The 21,254-nt window shown below is 39.1% G+C and overlaps 1 protein-coding gene across 2 annotated transcripts in view; it reads left to right on the top strand.

The window, feature by feature from the left end:
- PTPRR (protein tyrosine phosphatase receptor type R) overlaps positions 1 to 21,254 on the top strand; it is a 256,860-nt gene that overhangs the window by 155,059 nt on the left and 80,547 nt on the right. For both annotated transcript variants that reach the window (XR_003791223.1, XM_029206395.1), the window contains exon 8: positions 10,036 to 10,298. Coding sequence is in view for 1 of the 2 variants with exons in the window: in XM_029206395.1 (XP_029062228.1) it covers positions 10,036 to 10,298 (263 nt within the window). In the remaining variant the exon portion in view is untranslated. The remainder of the gene's footprint in view (positions 1 to 10,035; positions 10,299 to 21,254) is intronic.

The raw sequence follows: 21,254 nt of genomic DNA, 5'->3' as shown, positions 1-21,254 counted from the left end.
TGATAGCTAAAGGAAAACCTAGGGAATTATGGATTCTGACCTGAAGAATAAGGCTGTAATTGCACTGAGGCTTTTCGTAACTTGATCAACCCTGAGAACGAAGTTTTAGAAAGTGATTTACCGAGGTCAGTGGAATCCTCAAAGCCATTTAAGTCTCATGGGTACACTTTGGACTTGCTTTATTTCTTCTTTTATATTATCTTTGTGCAACTTGGGAAAAATTTTATAAAGAAATATGTCTTGGGGCAAGCTTACTTCTTAATGAGTAAAAATAAGGTTTTCTTATTTTTAAAGGGCCTTGAAAGTAATATATGAAATTCCAGGCATGAAAAGGAGATGATTATAGGCTAAAGGGCTAAACAATCCATAATCAACTAATTTTTTAGGTGAATGAATAATGTAAAAGTATGAAAGAATACACTGCAAATAGCTCTGTAAATTACAAATTATAGATATGAAGACTTTAAAAGTGTATTTCATATTAAAAACATAGAACCCCAAATAAACCTAAACACACTAGACTAGGCAGTGCTCTTTGGTACTGAATGAGTTAACAGTTACCTTTCTAATAGAATGATAAGATTTTCCTATTCTTTTGAAAATTCTGTGATATAACTTAAAATATTTGAAGTTTGCAGATGGGTTTTAATATCTTTTCTTCCTGTGTGCTATGTTCTTTTTAATTTTGCACATTTTTAAAAACATTCCTTCCTTAGTTTTTAACAGCCACCCCCAAAGACATCATGCTAATTATTCTTCCCACAAGCAATAGTGTTGCGAAGTGTCTTAATGGATTTTGTTTATTTCTGCTCCTCCTCCTGGAAGAGGTTTATGTTAGAAAGGTTAGGGCTCCCTTTGGAAAACAAGAGGCTGAGTGGGTCTCAACTTGAAGGATATAAAACAATTAAGGCCTTGAATAGCGTGAAGATGGGCATATTTTCTAGAATCTAAAATACAGAAAGTAGCAAGCTCCCATGCACTCTAAAGCTTCTATTATCATGAATTTAGAGGCATCTCCTATGGGCCAGGCACTAAGAGAGGAGATTTCTAAAAATTGTGACAATATCAACAAAAGAATAATTTAAGATTTTTATATCTTAAATAGTGGAGATTAAGGGTAAATAATTTTAATGAAAGTTGGAGGTTTTATGGAAATTTTGGCAGAGACCTCTGGGCATTTTTTAGGTAGAGAGGGTGTGGTTCCTTGTTATGATTCATTGTGTTTTAAAATATGTGGTTCTTCTTTTTTAAATAAAGGAAATCTCAAGTGTTGCCCTCCCTCTCATAAGTCACAATTAGGGTATTTTTCTGCTTGGAACGTTGGAAGGAAGGGGAAGATAGAAAGGGATACAGAGTGATAAAAATAGAGATTATTCAGGGAGTAAATACTTACAATTCAGAAGAGCAAAGGCAAGGAGGAAAGTGGGAAAGCAGATTCTGGAGCAGCTGGTGAGTCCTAGAGGGCTGAGAGAGACAGAGCAGAGGTTGCCATTCACTTGTTAGATATGCTCCAGATTCTGCATCTCCAGCTCAGGGAGCGCCCCTGTATCCACCATGACTGGATGAACTCCTGCCTGACATACTGATCGCAAGTAGTAACAGGACTTGTAGTAGCCACACCCTCAACTACCTGGGGCCAGGGAACAACTAACTCTTCCTTTCCCAGTGTCTGCAAAACATCCATGTAAAATTCAAAAATCTAAATAAGGCTACCCCAAAGTTACTAGAACAAACTGAGAAAGGAATGTTTCAGAAGTGTGTAGGTGATTGCTCCCTACTGGGCTGGTAGGTAGATTCATCCATTCATTCAATCCAGGAATTCCTGCAGAGGGCTCTCTGTGAGCCTGTTGTTGGCCCTGTGGACAAAGGAAGGAACAAGACAGATGAGGTCCCTGTGTTCATGAGTCCTATAGTCCAGAGGGGCACCCAGACAGTAATTACATTAACATTTTAAAAAATCAAGTAGTGACCGTATTCTGTGATTCCGAGTATATGACATTCTGCCAGAGGCAAAACTATAGAGACAGTAAAAAGATCAGTGGTTGCCAGAAGCTGTAGGATGAATAGTTGGACTTTTAGGGCAGTGAGACTATTCTGTATGATACTGTAATGGTGCGTGCATGACATTAGGGATTTGTCAAAACCCATAGAATGTACAACACTGAGAGTGAGCCCTAATCTACATTCTAGACTTCATTAACGATAGCACATCAGAGTAGGCTCAAGAGTAACAAGTACGCCATGCGAATGCAAGTCGTTAATGACAGGGAAAGCTGCTGAGGGAGCTATGGGAGAGGCGGTATATGAGAACTCTGTGCTCTCTGCTCAGTTTTTCTGTAAACCTAAAACTGCTTTTAAAAAATAAAGTTTATTAATTTTGTAGAAACTCAAAAGCCTTAAGGGCCATGAAGAGATGATAGTGAGCTGAAGCAACAGGTAGTGGAGCAATCGGAGACATCTGAGACATACGAACATGTAGGGAAGGGGCTCCCTGGCAGAGGATACGGCAGGTGGGGCAGCTGGGCCTCGCTGGTTTCCAGGAGAAGGCTGTAAGCTGAGTGTTTTAGGCAGAGCTTTGATGTGATCTGATTTGTATATTTTAAAAGACTGTGGTCTCTGTTGGTGGCAAGTGGCTGGGGACAGAGCTTGGGGTGAAGTGTGGGAGTAGGAGGACCCTTCTGGCAGCTACTGTATTAGCCTGATGAGAAATATGATGGCGGCCCGGAGTAGAGGGTGGTGGTGTAGATGGAGAGGGGTGAAGGATGGAGATTTATTTGCAGGTGGAACTGACAGGACTTGCTGTGTACTGATTCTCTGGGAGGAAGAAAGAGAAAAATGAAGGATGACTCCTACATTATTTGACTGACTACCTGGATGGGTGGTGCTTCCATTTCCTGGGAGAGGAATGCATTGGAGATGGCGAGTAGTGAGAGAGAAGAAACACATTTTGATTTGTATTCCAACAGTTCTTGAATAAATAAAAGTGGTAGAATGATATATTTCAAACACTCTCTTACTTTTTAATGTGAAAGGGTCACTTTAAAAATAACGGGGGGTGGGGGCGCTTCCCTGGTGGCGCAGTGCTTGAGAGTCCGCCTGCCGATGCAGGGGACACAGGTTCGTGCCCCGGTCCGGGAAGATCCCACATGCCGCGGAGCGGCTGGGCCCGTGAGCCATGGCCGCTGGGCCTGCGCATCTGGAGCCTGTGCTTCAAAACGGGAGAGGCCACAACAGTGAGAGGCCTGCGTACTGCAAAAAAAAATAAAATAAAATAACAGGGGAACCAGTAGTACAGAAAGGAATTAATATTGATGGAAAAATAAATACTACCTGATAGACAGGATTAAGATGAAGTTAAATGTATCTGATACAGCTTAACCACTGACAAGTAAACAGTTCACATTTAAGGGCTAGTCAAATGTGATTCTCTAAAATAAGCTTATCTTTGTACTTGTTCAAATGTTTTTGATACTGATCTTGATTTAAAGTAAGTTTTTCCTTGGATCTCTCAGTAATAGTTATACTATCACTTTTGTGATTTTTCAAACAAGTGTATTCTGGTTTCTGTTTCCCATAATTTTGTTGATTCCATGGCAAAGGAAAAGATATCACTCAGAAATTTCCCTCTGGCATTAATTATGTTTATGAAAGATCGAATGCCATTATTTGTGTCCAAGCCTTTCTCATATCATAGAAATGAAAAGCATGTGGTTTTATTATGAAATTATATAGGTGAATTGCTGTCATGGAGGATTATGTGCTCTGTAACAATAACGTAAGCCTTGGCAAATTTTTTGAAATGTGGCATATTATTTACTTTCCTTAAAATTTAAGAAAAAATGTGTGTTGCCAGGCATAAAATTAGACATGCATGACATTTTCAAATGTGTGACTTATTTAGCACCTCTCAAATGTGAATGTAGAGTGGGTGGTGCAACAAATAGACAAATACAATTTTCCAAGAAAAAATGTGTGGGCCACTTCCAATCCATTCAGTCTGTTTTAGGTGGAGGAATATATTACTAAGAAGAATTAGTCCTTAAGTTGGAATAAATAATAGAAAGAACACCATTTATCAACTACATTAGATCTTCAGTGCACTTAGAGGTTTATTAACAAGTGAAAAGGTATTTATGGAATGTAGGTAGAGCTGTCTAAAACCAGATTGCTACTGAAAAGCAATTTTAGAAAACACATAAAAAAGAGCTGTTTGGGTCAATAAAAGCTCTGGCTTGTTAGACCCATAGAAGAGCCATTCATGTGTCATCCAAAGAGTTTCTCTAGTCATGGTCTTGGTAGCTGAGGCAGGAAATTCTTTATCAGACTACCTACTACAGCCCAAGCATCACAAAGAAAATGCATGTCAAAGGTGGACATAAATAGCCATACTTTTCTAATATGTTATGTATAATTCCTAGGGATTGAGGAAAATGGGACTAGATTCCTAGCTGAAACGCTTTGTTTACAGAACCATTTACCAAAGTAGGCATGTCTCAAACTAATTTTCAATTTTTTTCTGGTTAATAAAAACCATTTAGCTCAAAATACAACCCTCTCGATAATAAGAAAGATAATAATAACAATAATAATGATTATTTTCTTCCATTTACTGCCATTTACTGGTACTAAATTTACTGCCATTTACTGGTACTAAATTTACTGCCATTTACTGGTACTAAATTTACTGCCTGGTACTAAACAATGTATTTTTAAAACCACTTTATTGACATACAAAAAGCTGTACGTGTTTAATGTAAACAACTCGAGTTTGGAGATAAGCACACACCCATAAAACCATCACCACAAGCTATGTCATGAACACATATATCACCTCCAAAAGTTTCCTCCTGCCCTCTTTATTTATTATCATTATTTTGTGTTGTGATAAGAGCACTTAACGTAAGATCTATCCTCTTAGCGAACTTTTAAGTATACAATACAGTATTATTAATTATAGGCCCTATGTATAAACACTTAATGTATTTTAGTTTCCTAATTTTACTGAAGAGGAAACCAAGAATCAGAGAAGATAAGTGACTTGACCAAGAACAAGCAGTGGGTGGGTATATGTGTGTGGGTGTCTGAGGGGAGGCATTGGAATTCGAACCCAAGTCTATCTGGATTAAAAGGCTGGGCTCTTTACCGTGATCTCATGTATAAAGGAGTCACACTGTTAGTTTCTTCCAGTCCTGTCACACTATCTTGTGAACATCTATTTCTGGCCACAAAGGGGTCCAGGAATAAATGGGAATGCCTGTGTTAATCAGAGACATTCAACCCAGACAGAGGTGATAAATGTGTACCACACCATACCTGCTGTTGACACATCTCTGTTTTTGCACCTAGTATCTGGTACTGGACATCATTTTTACCCATCTTTCTCTTCTGGAAGCCAGTGAACTCCCAAAAGCGAGGATTGTGTGCTATCTTTGCGTCCATGATGTTGTTTCTGGAGCGTAGTAGCAATTGATTCACATTTAAACTAAAAGAAATGAATGAATGAACTATTTCAGAACTAACTATAAACTACTGCAAAGGACAAATGCTATGACTCTTAGTTGGTGGCATCATTTTGAGATTTGAACATATTTTAATCCAAACAGATGTTTTGTGTGTTACCCACCTATGTGTTTTTTTATTGAAATATATTTGACATATAACACTATGTAAATTTAAGGTGTACCACTTAGTAAGATTTTTTAAATGAAAATTATAAGCTGCAAAATAACTTTATAGGATTTTTTTTTTAGCTTCCTCTCATTTCTGTGTTTCTCTGATTCTCTTCTTCCTGCTATTATTTTTTTCTCCTGCTATAGTTTTGAGTTTTACAGATCCTTTCATTCAATATTCCATTCTCTTTCTTTTTTCAAATTACCAAGTGACTCTATTGCATCCCAAGATTGAAACAACAAGCTCTTAAAAGGGAAAGTCAAAAATATTGACTTGTGGGCTTCCCTGGTGGCGCAGTGGTTGAGAGTCCACCTGCCGATGCAGAGGACACAGGTTCGTGCCCCGACCCGGGAAGATCCCACATGCCGCGGAGCGGCTGGGCCCGTGGGCCATGGCCACTGAGCCTGCTTGCCATTCCTATGGCAGCTTTTAGGTTGAGTTTGGAAACAAAGTGCATTCATATAGAGAAACATGCATATGGTATATTCCGGATCTTTATCTGTGCAGAGAAAAATTTCTGACATCACTTTTCCAGAGGCTTTGGAAAAGAGGTTGGGAAGAAAGCTGTGGGGATTTAGAAGACAGAGTAGAGTATAATGGTTACAGGCATAAGTCAGGAAGCCCAGATCCTAGACTTCATTTCTAACCTACCATAAATTATTCAACCGCTCTGGGTTTAAATGTGAAGTGAAGAGATTACACCAGATTATTTTCAAGGTCCCTTATGCCAGTTTCTCAACAGCAGCACTGCTGACACTTTGGACTGGATAATTCTGTCAGAGGGGAAAGGGGCTGTCCTGTGTACTGTAGGGTACTTAGCATTTTCTCCAGCCTCTGCCCGCTAGATGCCAGTAGCACCCTGCACACACCCCAGTACCACAACCAAAAAAGGTCTCCAGACGTTACCAAATGTCCCCTGAAGGGCAAAACCCCTGCCGGTTGAGAGACACTCAGTTAGAGCTTAATTCCATGACAACTGCTCTCTTGCCAAGTAGCAACCTCTCCAATTCTTTCCACATTTTGTCAGACAGCCCAAATCTCTGTGCTGAGTATTTAAAGTGTCTCAGAAGCACTGTATATTCTCCAAGTTCTGCTTTTCCCTAATTAAAGATGTATAAATCCGTTTTTACACGTACTACATAGATAGAGATTAAAAAATTGACCTCTAAACAGAGATAAAGTAAACAGATGACTGTAAAATATGTGGCAAAGGTTCTCCATCAAGAACATAAGCTCGCGAATGGTAAAGAAGGACTTTGGACTTGAACTAGTTTTATACTAACATCATCATAAAAGTCACCTGTCAGGAACTAGGGAGATGGTCGACATTTTCTTGGCTTTCTCATTTCCATTTTTGAAATATGCTTCTCCAAAACCCAAATGTAAACAGGCAAGTGAGTGTTTTATTTACATATTACAGTTAGATGTGAAAAACTTAGAATATACAATATATGCATTATCTTCTATTAAATATATTTTTGTAAAGTTACAGATATGTCTGTTTTTCTCATTCAGGAAAATAACTTGCTTACAATTAAAAACATAAAAAGCTGTCCCGCCTTAAATTCTAATTGCCTCATCTTTTTAGTAATTAGGTATTTAGCTTAACACAGATGTGTCATCTGATTGATATCGTTCTAGTGTGGTTTGTGTTTGTGCAGAATGGCGGCAAATTGCCTTTTGAGGGTTATAGAAACTGAAAAGAAGCAGTAAGTTGGAAAAAACCTCCCCATCCTTAGGCATTATGCACGGGCTAAGGGTATTCATCTTCAGTATTTTAATATGTATATCTAGTTACACCTTATATGTTCATAGAGTCCTTTTCCTTAAAGAGAGCTTTCAATGTACAAAAGATATACTCAGATTTGGTGCTGTTGAAACCCAGTGGTGAGAATCACATCGGCAGCCGATGTGATTTCAGAGTCAATCTTTAAGAAGGATGGTGTGGCGAAGAGCATGTAAGGGGTGGGAAGTGATCAGGCCTGTGAGGCAGAGCTGCCTTTGAGTTTGGCTCTGCCACGGCTAACTGCTGACTTTGGACCAGCAGCTAAACGTTATTTAGCTAGACTGCAATTTCTTTAGTGTATAATTAGGTCAGAAGGACCTCTAGTGACCGCTCTAACTCCCATTCCCTCTGTATCCCTAACTAAAAAGTCACTTAACATACATTCACCCCTACTTTTTATTTCTCTGCCTTCCTCAAACTTCTTTACTGTTATCACAACCTGAGATGTTGGAACTGAGACATAATTAAATTTCATTTTCATTCTGTGTTTAAATAATTCCAGAGCTCCCTTTCATATTACAATTTCTACTTCTTCAGTTCTTTATTCTGAGTCATATTTCTCATGATTTTGAGTAAAATTTTTCAAGAAAAGTAGACAGGTAATATATTTTCTGAGATGCTGTGTATCTGAGAAATTCTTTCTGTTGGCTTTACTCCCATGAACGTCAATTTATCTAGGTACGGGGTTCATGCATCCTCAGTAGTGTTCGTTTTTTCTCAAGTCACAAAAATTGCTCGATTTTCTCCTCACATTTGCTCTTCTTTCAATTGACACACTTAAAAAAAAATAAAACTAAGAACTTTTTTCATTCCATATCCCTAAATTCCATAAGAACAAGGTACACTCTATTCTGTTCACAACGGAATACCCTGTACCTCACACAAGGCATAACGTAAGTGGGCACTGAAAAATAGTTTTGAATGACCTGCTTCCCTCTCATTTATTCTTGTTTATTATTTACCATGACTCTTCTCTGACATCCATATCCCGTCTTTTCTCTTGTTTTCATCTTCATTTGTTTATCCTATAAATTCCAGGCAGTCTCTCAACTTTGCCATATCCACCACTGACTGTATTTTCTGCATTGTCAGCTCTGTTCTTTATTGCTTAAAAGAAGATTTACACCCTGCTGCTGACTTTCCAGTTCTTTGAATTCTTTTCTTCTTAATCTCAGTCTGATACCTTCTCATCTTAGATTGTTGTGTTTTTATTTCATCTTGATTCTTTTTTTATAATCATATTTTGTCAAATACACTGTTCTTTACCAATATATTCTGAGAATACTGGACAAATATTTTCTAAAATTTTCCTGAAATAAATTCTCATCAGTGTTCATCCTTTAACAAGAAAAAATATATATTTCAATCTTATATATTTTCAATAGATTTCAAATATAGAGGTGACTAGAATTTAAAGGCAATTGGAAAGAAAAAATTAGCCTCAAGTCTAGTTAGAGTAAATGTGGTTGACAAGTGCCAGGACTGCTCTCTCCCCTAAAATAAGTCATTCAGCTAATGGACTCCAGAAATTAAACAGGGGAGTTTGATTGGCCTAAGGTTTTTTACGATGCTGCTGTCATCAGGGCTATAATTGCAGATTACAGGTTGAGTCACCACTTCATTTGAATAACTTATCAAATCACCTCCCTGAGAACAGACTTGAAGAAACACAAGGACATCTACTCTCTGTAGGAACTGGAGTAAAGGAGTTATTATCAAGAAAAGAGAAAAAATACGAAATCATTACACGGTACATCTTAAACGTGTACAATGTTACATGTCAATTATATCTTAATAAAACTGAAAAAATAAAATAAATTAAAAATATATAAAAATATAACAGTTAATAAGTATTTTTAAAAGAAAGAAGAGAAAGGTGTGGGGAGGGGGAAGGCTGATAAAAAGGGAAGACTGAGGACAGGAAGGACAAACTTGGTCCGCTGAAGTGTCCCAGCAAAGTCAGTCTAATTCTTTTAGAAGTTTAAAAGTTTTCTGGATTGAATTAGCCATTCCAGAAAGAGCTCTGAGAATGAAGGAACATGATACTTTTGCGGTTTTTCTACATGCATTAAAAATTTAAAGGAGCAAGGGGTAAGAAAGGAAATGCTGGTTGCCCAAATTATTCTTTGACACATATCCTAAATTTAATTTTTTTCAAGTATTTGTTGTACTGGATACAAATCTCTGTTTCTATACATGCCACAAACCCCCATTTCATGGCTATTCCTTCTATAAGTTTTCCATTTCAGTCACTTTGAGTAAGAGCTTACATGTGATCAAACTGACATCTGACACTTTTATAAAATTAGCCATATTTGCTTTTGAATTATATTTGAGGAGTAGATTATGTATGTATATATTTACTATGTTTGTGCTCCATAACTAGAAACAAATAGCATATCTTTTTGAGGAAAATCCTCAATACCATAAAACTGAGAAATCATCCCAGAAAGCTTTCCTTACTTGTATTATCATCAAACCTTATTTTGGTTTGTCTTCTAGGTTGGGATGGAGGAGATCATACTTTGTTGTTGAACATGAAAAAATGTGACAGGAACCCTTTATATCTCCTTCTATAGATTCTTTACAGATTAAAAGAAAAATTTCAGCTTTCCCTGAGACAAGATAAAGAGAAAAATCAGGAGATCCACCTATCACCCATTGCATTACAGCCAGCACAGGCTGAGGCCAAGACAGCCAACAGTATGGTCCAACCTGAGCAGGTTCCAAAGGTACTGAATGTGGTCGTGGACCCTCAAGGCCAATACACTCCTGAGATCAAAGCCACCACCTCTGTCTGCCCTTCTCCTTTCAAAATTAAGCCCATAGGACTTCAGGAGAGGTAAGAGCTTTTACGGGATCCCCCTACATGTTGTTGTTGTTTTTTTAAACATCTTTATTGGAGTATAATTGCTTTATAATGGTGTGTTATTTTCTGCTGTATAACAAAGTGAATCAGCTATACGTATACATATGTTCCCATATCTCCTCCCTCTTGTGTCTCCCTCCCTCCCACCCTCCCTATCCCATCCCTCTAGGTGGTCACAAAGCACCAAGCTGATCTCCCTATGCCATGCGGCTGCTTCCCACCAGCTATCTATTTTACGTTTGGTAGTGTATATATGTCCATGCCACTCTCTCACTTCATCCCAGCTTACGCTTCCCCCTCCCCGTGTCCTCAAGTCCATTCTCTATGTCTGCATCTCCATTCCTGTCCTGCCCATAGGTTCTTCAGAACCAATTTTTTTTATATTCCATATATATGTGTTAGCATATATATAGCTCAGATGAAAGTGATAAGAGGGTCACTTTCTACAGATGATTTAAAGATGATCATAAAACTGACTGAAAGTCAGCCTAATTTTTATTATCATCATGCACCACCAATTCTGAGCAAAGTCAGTGGTTGAGTCCTTCGGGGAGTACCTGTTCCCAGCATTGTGCCCTTCGTAAGCTACTGCTGGGCATGTTTGAATTACAAGGAGCATAAGGTTAAGTATCCATTAATTCATTTAAATGAAGTGAATGTTTGAGAAAGGAGAGCACAGGGATGGTGTCTTGCTCATCTTTTGGTCCACATGGGAGACTGTAGAGAGTAAGTGTGTGATCAGTGTTAAGTGGATTCCCTACGCCCTGGTCATCCCCACCCATCACCTCCCACTTCCTTCCTGCCTCAGAGCAGGAAAAAGCTCTTCTTTCCACAAGGGCTCCATGTCCTTTCCTCCCAACCCTGATGACTACTCCATCAAATTTCTTCCTCTATGTTCCACTGCAACCTTTTTGCTAATGCTATACCCTCAGCATGAAAATGGTTCTCTCTGGTATCAAAGAAACTCCCTTAATCCAATTCCTCCTATGGTCTTGTCTTTTCTTCCTTGTTCAGATGTGTCTTAAATGAGCAGAGTTTATTTGGTGCCTCATCGGTCTTCTTCAAGTCCTGCATCCACTGTTTCTCTCACATATGCTTGCCAAGTATATCAATGGTCTAACCACCAAAGTCAAAGCACACGTTTCGTTTCTTTTCACATCCAACCCTAATGCCTACTTCCTCTTTGAAACTCTCTTTCTTTGGCCTCCAAGACATTACTTTTCCGGTTCTTGGGTGGTTACCTTTAGGCACACACACACACTCCTTTCTCCCCTTAACTTCAGAGTTTTATCAAACAGGGAGATGGAGCTGGAGGTACTCCTTTAGGAATCAACCATGTAAAAGGTAGTAAGAGAAGAAGAGGTTGTGGTTGGATTACCCAGAAAGGAGAGAAGCGGTCCTGGGGTGAGCAGTAGAAGTGATCAATGGGCAAGGAATATGGAGAGGGCAATTCAAGCATCACTTTCTCTTGGAAGCCATTACTTACTTCCCTTCTTCCTGTAGCCCACCTACCAACATGGATTCAGCTCTGTCTCCTCCATTCCTCTGTACCCGAGTCCCATAGCCTTGTGTGCATACAGTATTTATGAACTTCTTAGGTATAGGTAAAATTTTCACTTACTAATCTGTCTTACCCTGTAAACTCTAAGCTTCTTTAGGGCACATATATGATTGAATTGTCTCTTTGTCTCTTTCATATAGAACATAATTCCTAAAAAGCAAGAGCTCCTGGAAATAAATGCTTAAATGAATGAATGAGTGTTATATTGAATAATTCTCAGGTTAACGGCCAGTAGTTGTAGGGAAACACTTTGCTTATTCCACCATCCCTATTTTCAGCCTGCTTTTCTACCATAATTCCCTTGCTAAGATGGCATAGTGATGAGTTTTAAGAGTGATAAAAGATGAGAGACATACAGTGTTCCATATAGTAAGAAAACTTTCCTGAGAGTTTTAAGCCTTAAAACTTAATTTATGTTTATATGTTCTAATGGCGCTTTGAAAATAGCCTTGTGTTTTACAGCCTTCCATCTCCTGATCCCGGAGTGAAATAATAATCCTCTGTTTATTGCATGAAAGTCTGGCTTCATTAAAATCACCATGAGACCATAAAGGCTGTATTATGAGTCATTCGTCCCCAAAAATCTTTTGGGTCATGCCATATAAATCTCTCATCCCTGATGGAGAGAATGTATTACTCTGACATAATAGATAATAAAACATAATTTTAAATTAAAATTAAATAAGAAAAAATATAGAGACTTATTGCATATGCTTAACTGAGTACAAAGGATATACCCTGAAAGTTCTGAAGATTAAAGAATTATAAGGTGAGGGACAGAGCAGTCCCCTCATTTCTCCCTATTTCCAACTAGTCACCAGGTCATATTGATTCTTGCTACTTGGATTTTCTCATCATCAATTCCTCTCTTTGTAACCATCACCCTGGACCCAGCTCTCATTAGCTTTATATTTGAATTATTATGTCTTATGATTATAAAAATGACATCAGGACTAATGGTGTTAGATATTTCACATGTATTACTTTATTTCATCTTTTCTGTCTGATCTAACTCTTTTCTCTCCCTCAATTCATACTATACACTCTTCAGATTTATCTCGCTATAGGAATACTTGCATTATGTTATGCTGCTGTGTAAAAATCCTCAATGGCTCCCCTTTGCCTATAGGATAAGGCACAGAATACCTTGCTGAGCCTCAGAGGTCCTGTACCATCTGGCTCTGATCATTCTCTCCAAATCTGTTTGCCACTCTGCCTCCAAATAAACCCTCCAGTCTGTTCTCAGTGTGTCAGGTCCCCGTCCACATGTACATCTTTGTTCACCTGGTTCCTCTTCAACCTTCTTATATCTCTCTCTAGTCTCCAGATCCCAACACGAAACATACCTTCTACCTTTGTCCATGACACCTACCGAAGCCCATGGTGATTTTTAACACCTCTGAATTTTCACATGTACCACTCCTCTAGCAGTGATTTTAATTAAAGAATAATTTAGAAAGGGACTGAAACTGGTTTTTGATGGATTGTCCTGTCCCTTCACCAGCTTGTGAGAATCTTAAGGACAGGTACAGGCTCGAGATATTCTTGTGTGTTCCATGGTTCCTGTAAGCCCGATACGTTGTAAACACTTGAAACATATTATGGAGTTAGTTAGTTCATCAATGCTCCTTTACATCTGAGGATCTCATATATTTATTTTTTAAGTCCCATAAAAACAAATAGCCTAATGATAAACTACAGTGCTGAGTCTCTGTGCTAATATTACTTGACATTTACTAAATAAGTGACTCAACAGGTTAATTAAGTCCTTTTGGTATAGCTTTCCTACTCTACAAAATAGGTATGATAATATCTGTTCCACCTTTTTTCAAAGGGTACCATAAAATTAACAAGCAATATAAAATGGTATTGTGCCTCTGAGAAGGAAAAGGAACGTAAATCTAGTACTCTTTTCGTTTTTTATTCTCTGATCCCATTTCACGAGCCTATACTCGGTCAGTTATATTTTTGAACTCAGGAACAGGGAAACTTCTTTTAAACTGAATTGATACAGTTGAACCTGCCATTTGACATAATAAATATTTTTTAACTGTCAATTGACTTAAAGGTTTTTTCATCCTGTTTATAAATTGGGCCATTTAAAGTTATTTAATAACTATTAATACCAAATTAAATCTATTCTCATCTAACAGATGAATTTATTTCCCATAGTGAGTCCATGAATTTGGGAAACACATTCAGATGCCTGCTCCACACCTACTACATGTATAACTTGGAACTTGTTTGTTCATCTGTGATGAGAAGAATAGCACATGCCCTGCACAGTTCTTGTGACAGTTAAGCCACAAACAAATGTCACATGGCTGGCATAGCAGGAGGCCACAGTTAGCTCCTGTTCCTTGTTCTTTTGTCCTATTCCTGTCCTCCTCAAATTCCTCACTTGTCACTCTCAAGGGAACTGTATTTTTATAGCTGGCTTTTGCCAGCTTCCAAGTGCCCAGTAAACAAGAGATCACATTCAGACCCTAGAACGACATACTTTCTTCCGTAGGAAGACAGAGAACTTGTACATATGAGTTTCTGCAGATTTCCCCTTTAGGCTACTGTATGACTAATAGCCAATTTTATGGAAAGGAAATCAACAGGTAGATTCACATTATTTCCTCATTTTTCTCATCTGATTTTTTATTGGAGGTAAAAAGCAAGCAAAGACAATTAGAGAACCGTCCAGAAAGGAGGGGAGGCCTCATTATAACAAGGCACTTTCACTCCTGACTTAAATTTGCCTCAGAAATCAGTGAGTGTGCCAGTAGGAATATGGCATAAATGGAGGTTTTCTTCCTATCATAACCAAGGCCTCCCCAGGCCCCCAAGGGTTGCTGACACCCAATGAGCAATCGTTCTCTAACTTTTCTTTACACTGTACCATAACATGGTTTGTTTTGGTGTCCATAAATACTGTGCAAGGGATGATACAGCACCCAGGTATGTGAGTGGAAAGGTTTTCTTAGGGGTTTCAACCTGGCAGAGCCTGGGAGATTTCTGTTGCAGCCAGAAAGATGTCTGCAGTGACGGAAGCAACCTAAGCTCAAAGCCTCTGTTTACTGTAATTTCCTCCAGGCAAGGGGTAATGTCCTGACCTCTGTCCCCTGCTCTCTCTAGCAGAAAAACATTTCAGTGCTCAAAAATTTTAACTTAGGCGATATATACTTAACTGTTCCTCAACTGATCTCCCTTTGGATATATCAGTACGGGAAAGAGTGTAGAATGCATACAACTGAATATGAGGGTACAAAGCATACAAAATACTCGGGAAATTAACATCTGTATTCACGAAATGGACCCATTGGTGAAAAATGGATTCAACGCCCTCATTTTCTGTCATGTGAAACTGAGACCCAGAATCTCCTCTTTTAGGTGTTAGGTGAGGTTCCCCAAAAGTAGCCTGAGACGAGGATTCTTGTCCCAAGTGATTGGAGAGGAAGGTTCCAGGAGAAGCCTAAAGGAAAGTAAGGGAAGCAGAACAGAGGAGACGAAGCCAAGCAAAGAGGTGATTTCCACTGACGTCTGGCCTCAGGCTGATCACACAGGGAGAGATGGAGCATGAGTTGTTCCACCTTGTGGCCAGTGGGCGGGGCATCTGTACCCCATGTCAGTCAGCCATTGACGTCAGGCCACCTGGGGATGGTGGAGGCATAACTTCCCAGGCACCTCTGGACTAGGCCACTCTCATCAGCCAAGGGTGATTTCTCCAGAGAAGTGGCAGCTGTGTGCCATCCATGGCCAATACTCCCAGCAACAGTGGAGGGGAACCAGCCCGGTAAAGGTGATCTAGGTGGGACACCAACAGCTTTACTACACTTACCAAAGGTTACAACACTAGTTATAACAGAGCTAAGTTTATATTCTAGGTTTCCTTGATCTTCCCAGGCTGTTATGCACATGCAACATAGCCTCCTTCAAACAAACACCGTTCGTTCTAGCGAAACCTATGACCCACACCATGCAACACAGTCTATCAACCACAACTTGTTTTCTCAGCCTGACAGTATGGGGATCACAACGTAGCAAACAACCATTTAGAAGTCAATCCTACTGAACGCCAAGTAACATCACTAAAAGTAACAACTCAGTAAGATGTAGTGACCCTTTCCGTGCCTTATCGCATTTAATCCTCACAAGGGACTTATTATCCCCTCCTTACAGTGAGGAAACTAATGCTCAGAGAGTTTACGTTATTGCTGAAATAACGGAATAGTAAATTACTGGGGGTGTGAGGCTGACAAGTAGAACTTGAACCCAAGCAGTCTGGCTCCAGAGGCTGTACTCCTAACTAGTCCTATATTGTTGGGGGGTGGGGGGAGCACATTCCTATCTTTTATGGAAAATAAGTGAAAAATAGATTACAAATCAATATGTTTAGTAAGTAGGCACATCATGTTGTGTCATGCTGTTATTCCTCTCAGCAAATTTCACGTTTGGCTTTCGGAATGTTTTTCAGATTTTTTTTTTTTAATTTAATTTTATTTATTTTTTTATACAGCAGGTTCTTATTAGTTATCTATTTTGTACATATTAATGTATATATGTCAATCACAATCTCCCAATTCATCCCACCACCACCACTCAGATTCTAAATCAAGTAGAATTCAGTTTTATTATTTATGTATATATGTATTGTATGTATGTATATGTATTGTATGTATATATGTATATATGTATTGGCTGTGCTGTGCGTCTTGTGGGAGCTTAGTTCCCCAAACAGGGATTGAACCCGGGCCCCCGGCAGTGAAAGCATGGAGTCCTAACCACTGGACCACCAGGGAATTCCCCTAGAATTCAGTTTTATGAGATAGTTTTAAAATACTCAAGGCAGTTAAACATTTCATGGCCAGTCTAGAAGCTCACTGTTGGCCTCAGTTTTTTCTTGCATCTGGTTGCTCCTATTCTAGAGACCAGGTGCCACTCCAACACAAAGGACCAAGATAGCGGCAAACATGGATATAGTAAAGAAAGCGGAGAGGAAGACATGAGGCAATAACCCAGAAAACTCAAGTTGAAAACTGTTCTCAAGGATTGTGGCAGGGAGATCTCTATTGTTCAAACAGCCCAGATAATAACTGAGCCCATGTCGCTGTGTGTGTGTAGTGGACAGGGGACGAGGGAGGGCACGTGTCCATGCTCCTCCAGCAAGCTGCTGCCCATGCGTGGGAAGAGAGAACGCATAATAAAAGCTAACGTATTGACTGCTCATCTACCGCATGCCAACCACCAGGCTAACATATTATCTCATCCACTCTTCACAACACCCCTTGAGGCAGGTACTATTTTTATGTCCTTCTTGCAGGTGAGCTAACAGAGACCTAGAGAGATTTAATATCATGCACAGTGTCACAAAGAAATAAAGATGGAGTTGATGATTCAAATCTGGACAGCCTGGCTCCAAAATCTGCACATATCCACTCTGTCCTACCTCCTCCTAGATGATACAGATGATAACATTTTAAGCTTCTCTTATTTTATAATCATATCTTTATAAAATATTTTTATGGAGATGTCCAGATTTGGCGAGGCATTGGAAACATACTCCAGCCCTGCATTAATGGTGTACCTCAAGCTGTTTTCTTCTTTATTTGTAGGATAGACACAATTCCATTTTTATAAAGGTGGATTGGAGTTCTGAAGGGTTAGAAAAAAACTTTAAATGGTTCTTCTATTATTTAAAAAAAACACTGGGATTGAAAAAATGGAGGCAAAATTTTTTAAATCTGCCTAAAAATTTATGGCAAATGAGACAAAAGGTAATAGTGGTAAATGAAAGAAATGACAGTGGATACAACCCAGGTAGAGCAGAGCAGAAATCAAGATGTATTTTTAAGGAATTAAATGTAGCAAAGTTCTGCCTAAAAAGGTAAAAATTGGCCATTACTTATTGGCAAGCACAGACCTAGCTTCTCTCCAAGCAGACTGAAATGTTTGAGCCTTTGTGAGTAAGTCCCAAGAGGGCAGACCTGGAAGCAGCTCTAATAGCAATCACTGTAATAGCTCCTTTCCTCTCTCCACCTTCCTTCATTTCTCACTCGTGGCCCCTGGCAGAGTAACAGAAGTCCCATTGGGTCCTCTTACTACTATATCTTCCACCAGACCACCCATCACACAGGCTGCCTTGTCCTGAGATTCAAGCAGAAAGGGCTTCTCAGCACACCATCGCCCCCCATCCTTCAACATCCATGAACTTGCAACCTGATCCTGACACTGGCTTCCAGCTTTCCTAGGTGGTCTCCATGTCCACTCACACTATGAGGGGCAAACTCCAGTTACCTTTTGGGAACTCTTAGAGCCATTCTGTAGTGTATGACCTATTTTTAGAGAGAGTTATATGCTTCCCCTAGCTGCACGATGGTAGCATTTCTACAGAGTTCTTGTCCTCACCCTAAAGAAGAGATTGTGTGGTATAATTGTTTGAGGTTCGTGTTCACCAATTCCTCTTCCCGTGATCAAATTAGAGTTTCACTGTGGAGATTTCTAAATGCACTGCTTTTTAAAAAATTTTTATTTTATATTGGAGTATAGTTGACTAACACTGTTGCGTTAGGTGTATAGCAAAGTGATTCAGTTATACATATACATGTATCTATTCTTTTTCAAATTCTATTCCCATTTAGGTTATTACAGAATATTGAGCAGAGTTCCCTGTGTTATCTTATATATAGTAGTGTGTACATGTCAATCTCAAACTCCCAATCTATCCCTCCCCACCATCCTTCCCCCACTGTAACCATAAGTTTTTTCTCTAAGTCTGTGAGTCTGTTTCTGTTCTGTAAATAAGTTCATTTGTATCATTTTGTTTTAGATGCCACATATAAGCGATACCATATGATATTTGTCTTTCTCTAAAGTCAGAATTCAAGTCTTTGCTAGGGGACCATGTTCCAGATCTTGATGTACAGGTTGACTGGATTAGGTAGAATAGCCGTTTTTGTAGAAGCATTTTAATCAGGGCAGGCACAGACAATTCCCAGAGTATTGGCTTCCTATTTTGGGAAAGACCAGCTCTGAATCTCAGTTACTGTGTCAGGAGATTTTTACCTTGTGGGCAGAGACGTTCGCTTTTGGAGTTATTTGAAACGTGTCATGAAGCTACAGCTCAGGGTCCCACTCTTTGCATTTAATGAACTGCTTGAACATTGTTTTCTTATGAAATGATGCTCCACTCTGTTCTCATCAGATTTTCCCAGCTGTTGATACATGACTCTGTAGCAAAACACTGAAAAATCACAGATCATCCATGGCAGATGACTTTAGCAAAATTATTTTTCAACTGATGGGTTTGTTTGGTTTTCACCTGTAAGTATATTACAAACATTAAAATGTCATCTCCATTGAGCAATGCGTCATGATTATCTGGGTGTGATTTAAACATACGTCAGGGCTCTGTTCTCATATGTTCTGAAGCCGCCCCAGTTGAAGCCCATCTAATTGTAGTACTATGTGGAAATAGTGCCCTCTAGTGGAGAACCGCATGTTGAAGCTGTTATTAGCTAGTCTCATACAGGGAAAAGGAAGCTGGCTCTTGTTTTTGTAAAAAATAAAAAACAATCCATAATGACTTTAATGTCCTCTCTGGCAGATGAAGCATGATCTCTTTTGGCAGATACTAGAGAAAAAGGTCTCAGCATAGTGATGAAAGAGCTGTAACTTGAGAAATAACAAATTGGTGTGAACGTTTTCAAATATGATGTGCTTTCTAAAATTGCTTAGCTTCCAGTCACTTTCATGTCTCATTAAATCCACAAGTAATTTTAAGGACAGTGTGTCAAATGAAATTATTATTGCCTAGTATGTCTTATAATATATGAATCATTTTATTTAGGAGCCAATTTTTTTCCTAAGTCAGAGGTTTAAATACAAGCCTCAATAATTCTTCCCTTTCCCAAGCCTGCCTGCCTCACTTCTCGTTTCCCACCTTTTCCCTCTTGAATCTGATTTCCCCACATGGTGGTGCCTATAGCACAATGCCTGACACATAGTACATGTTCCATAAATATTTGTTAAGCTCAATATGAAAAAAGGAACAAGTTCTTAAAATTAGGTTCATTTTATGGAAAGAAATGCCTTAAAAAAAAAAAAAGAAAGAGCAGATGATCCCCATCATCACTCCACTGCCCTACAGAGAGAAGTCTCTGGTGCTGCCTGGCCTCACGAGCCACCACGAGGGTCTCTGAGCTGCTCCTGTTGCCTGTCGTCGATAGTACGCTGCACCACAGGCCACTAAGGGGAGCTTAAAAGCCTTCGTTCTCCTGCTCTGAGTATGGTCTCCTGATTGATTAGTTTTACTCTTGTTATGTTTTATTTGCTGTTGAATTTTGGCTCCTTTAAAGTTGAGATAAACACTTTAAAGGCTGGTTTAAAAAGTAATTAATTTTAAGTTAGTATTTTGTTCCTAAATCTCTATCCAGGCGACTGTTCTTCTCCTGAGAGAATCCTTAGTCTACCTAAGGATTCTGAGAAACAAAGTGGAATTTTTAAACCCACCTTAAGCAATAATGTGAGTAGAAGTGATTGAGTGCTAAAGGATCTATGAGAGTGAATATGTTAGAAGTATAGCAAAGACCTGCTATATAGCCTGAAGGAATAGACCTCCAATGTGTATCCTTGGCCACATTAGTCTCTAATGGACGCTCAACACTGCATCCTTTTTACAGTCTGTCTTTTTCCAGTCAGCTCTCTTTCTCGTTTCTCAAAGCAGCTTTTCCAGATCTGTACTATTCTTAAATTCCTTTCCTGACCCTACGAATGCCTACACACACACACACACACACACACACACACACACACACACACACACGTTGAATCTCTTAAGAGCTCATTCATCTGTTTCCTGACTTCCTTGTTCCACACATATAGTTGGGGTTCTTTAAATATTGGTTAAATGATCCAACGTTAGCCTCAGTCATCTATTTCAGCTCTGAAATGTCCATTTAGTTCTAGAAAGCCCCAGGGCAGGGGAAGCTGCTCACTTCCTGTTTCATTCCTGGGTGCTTACTTTCTCCAACCGCTTAACGTGACCAATGAATTTTTAAAAGAGTTTTAGGCCTGTCTGCTCCTGGTTAATGAAGAGTCTTGTAAAATTAAAGAGGGTCTATCCTGAACCTGTTATTACAGCACAAATATGCATCAAGACACTTGAGCAAGAAACATCATGCAGCTGAATGGTTCCACATTTGTAAAATAGTGGTTTAGAAATCTAGACAGAGGTCTCAGATAACAAGATTTCAAGTTTCTCCAGGAGAGGCAAGATTTCTTCATCTTTGAACATTATGTAGAGCTTTGTATGGGTGACTCTCCTTATCCCTGCCTTTACTTTCCTATTAGGCATTTTAAAACGTCCACCTTCTTTTTTTAAA

The sequence above is a fragment of the Monodon monoceros genome, unplaced genomic scaffold, assembly GCF_005190385.1.
Source record: "Monodon monoceros isolate NGI ecotype Baffin Bay Population unplaced genomic scaffold, NGI_Narwhal_1 Super_Scaffold_6, whole genome shotgun sequence".
Lineage (NCBI taxonomy): Eukaryota > Metazoa > Chordata > Mammalia > Artiodactyla > Monodontidae > Monodon > Monodon monoceros.
The sequence above is the reverse complement of the archived record's forward strand: the minus strand, read 5'-3'. Positions and strand labels throughout refer to the sequence as shown.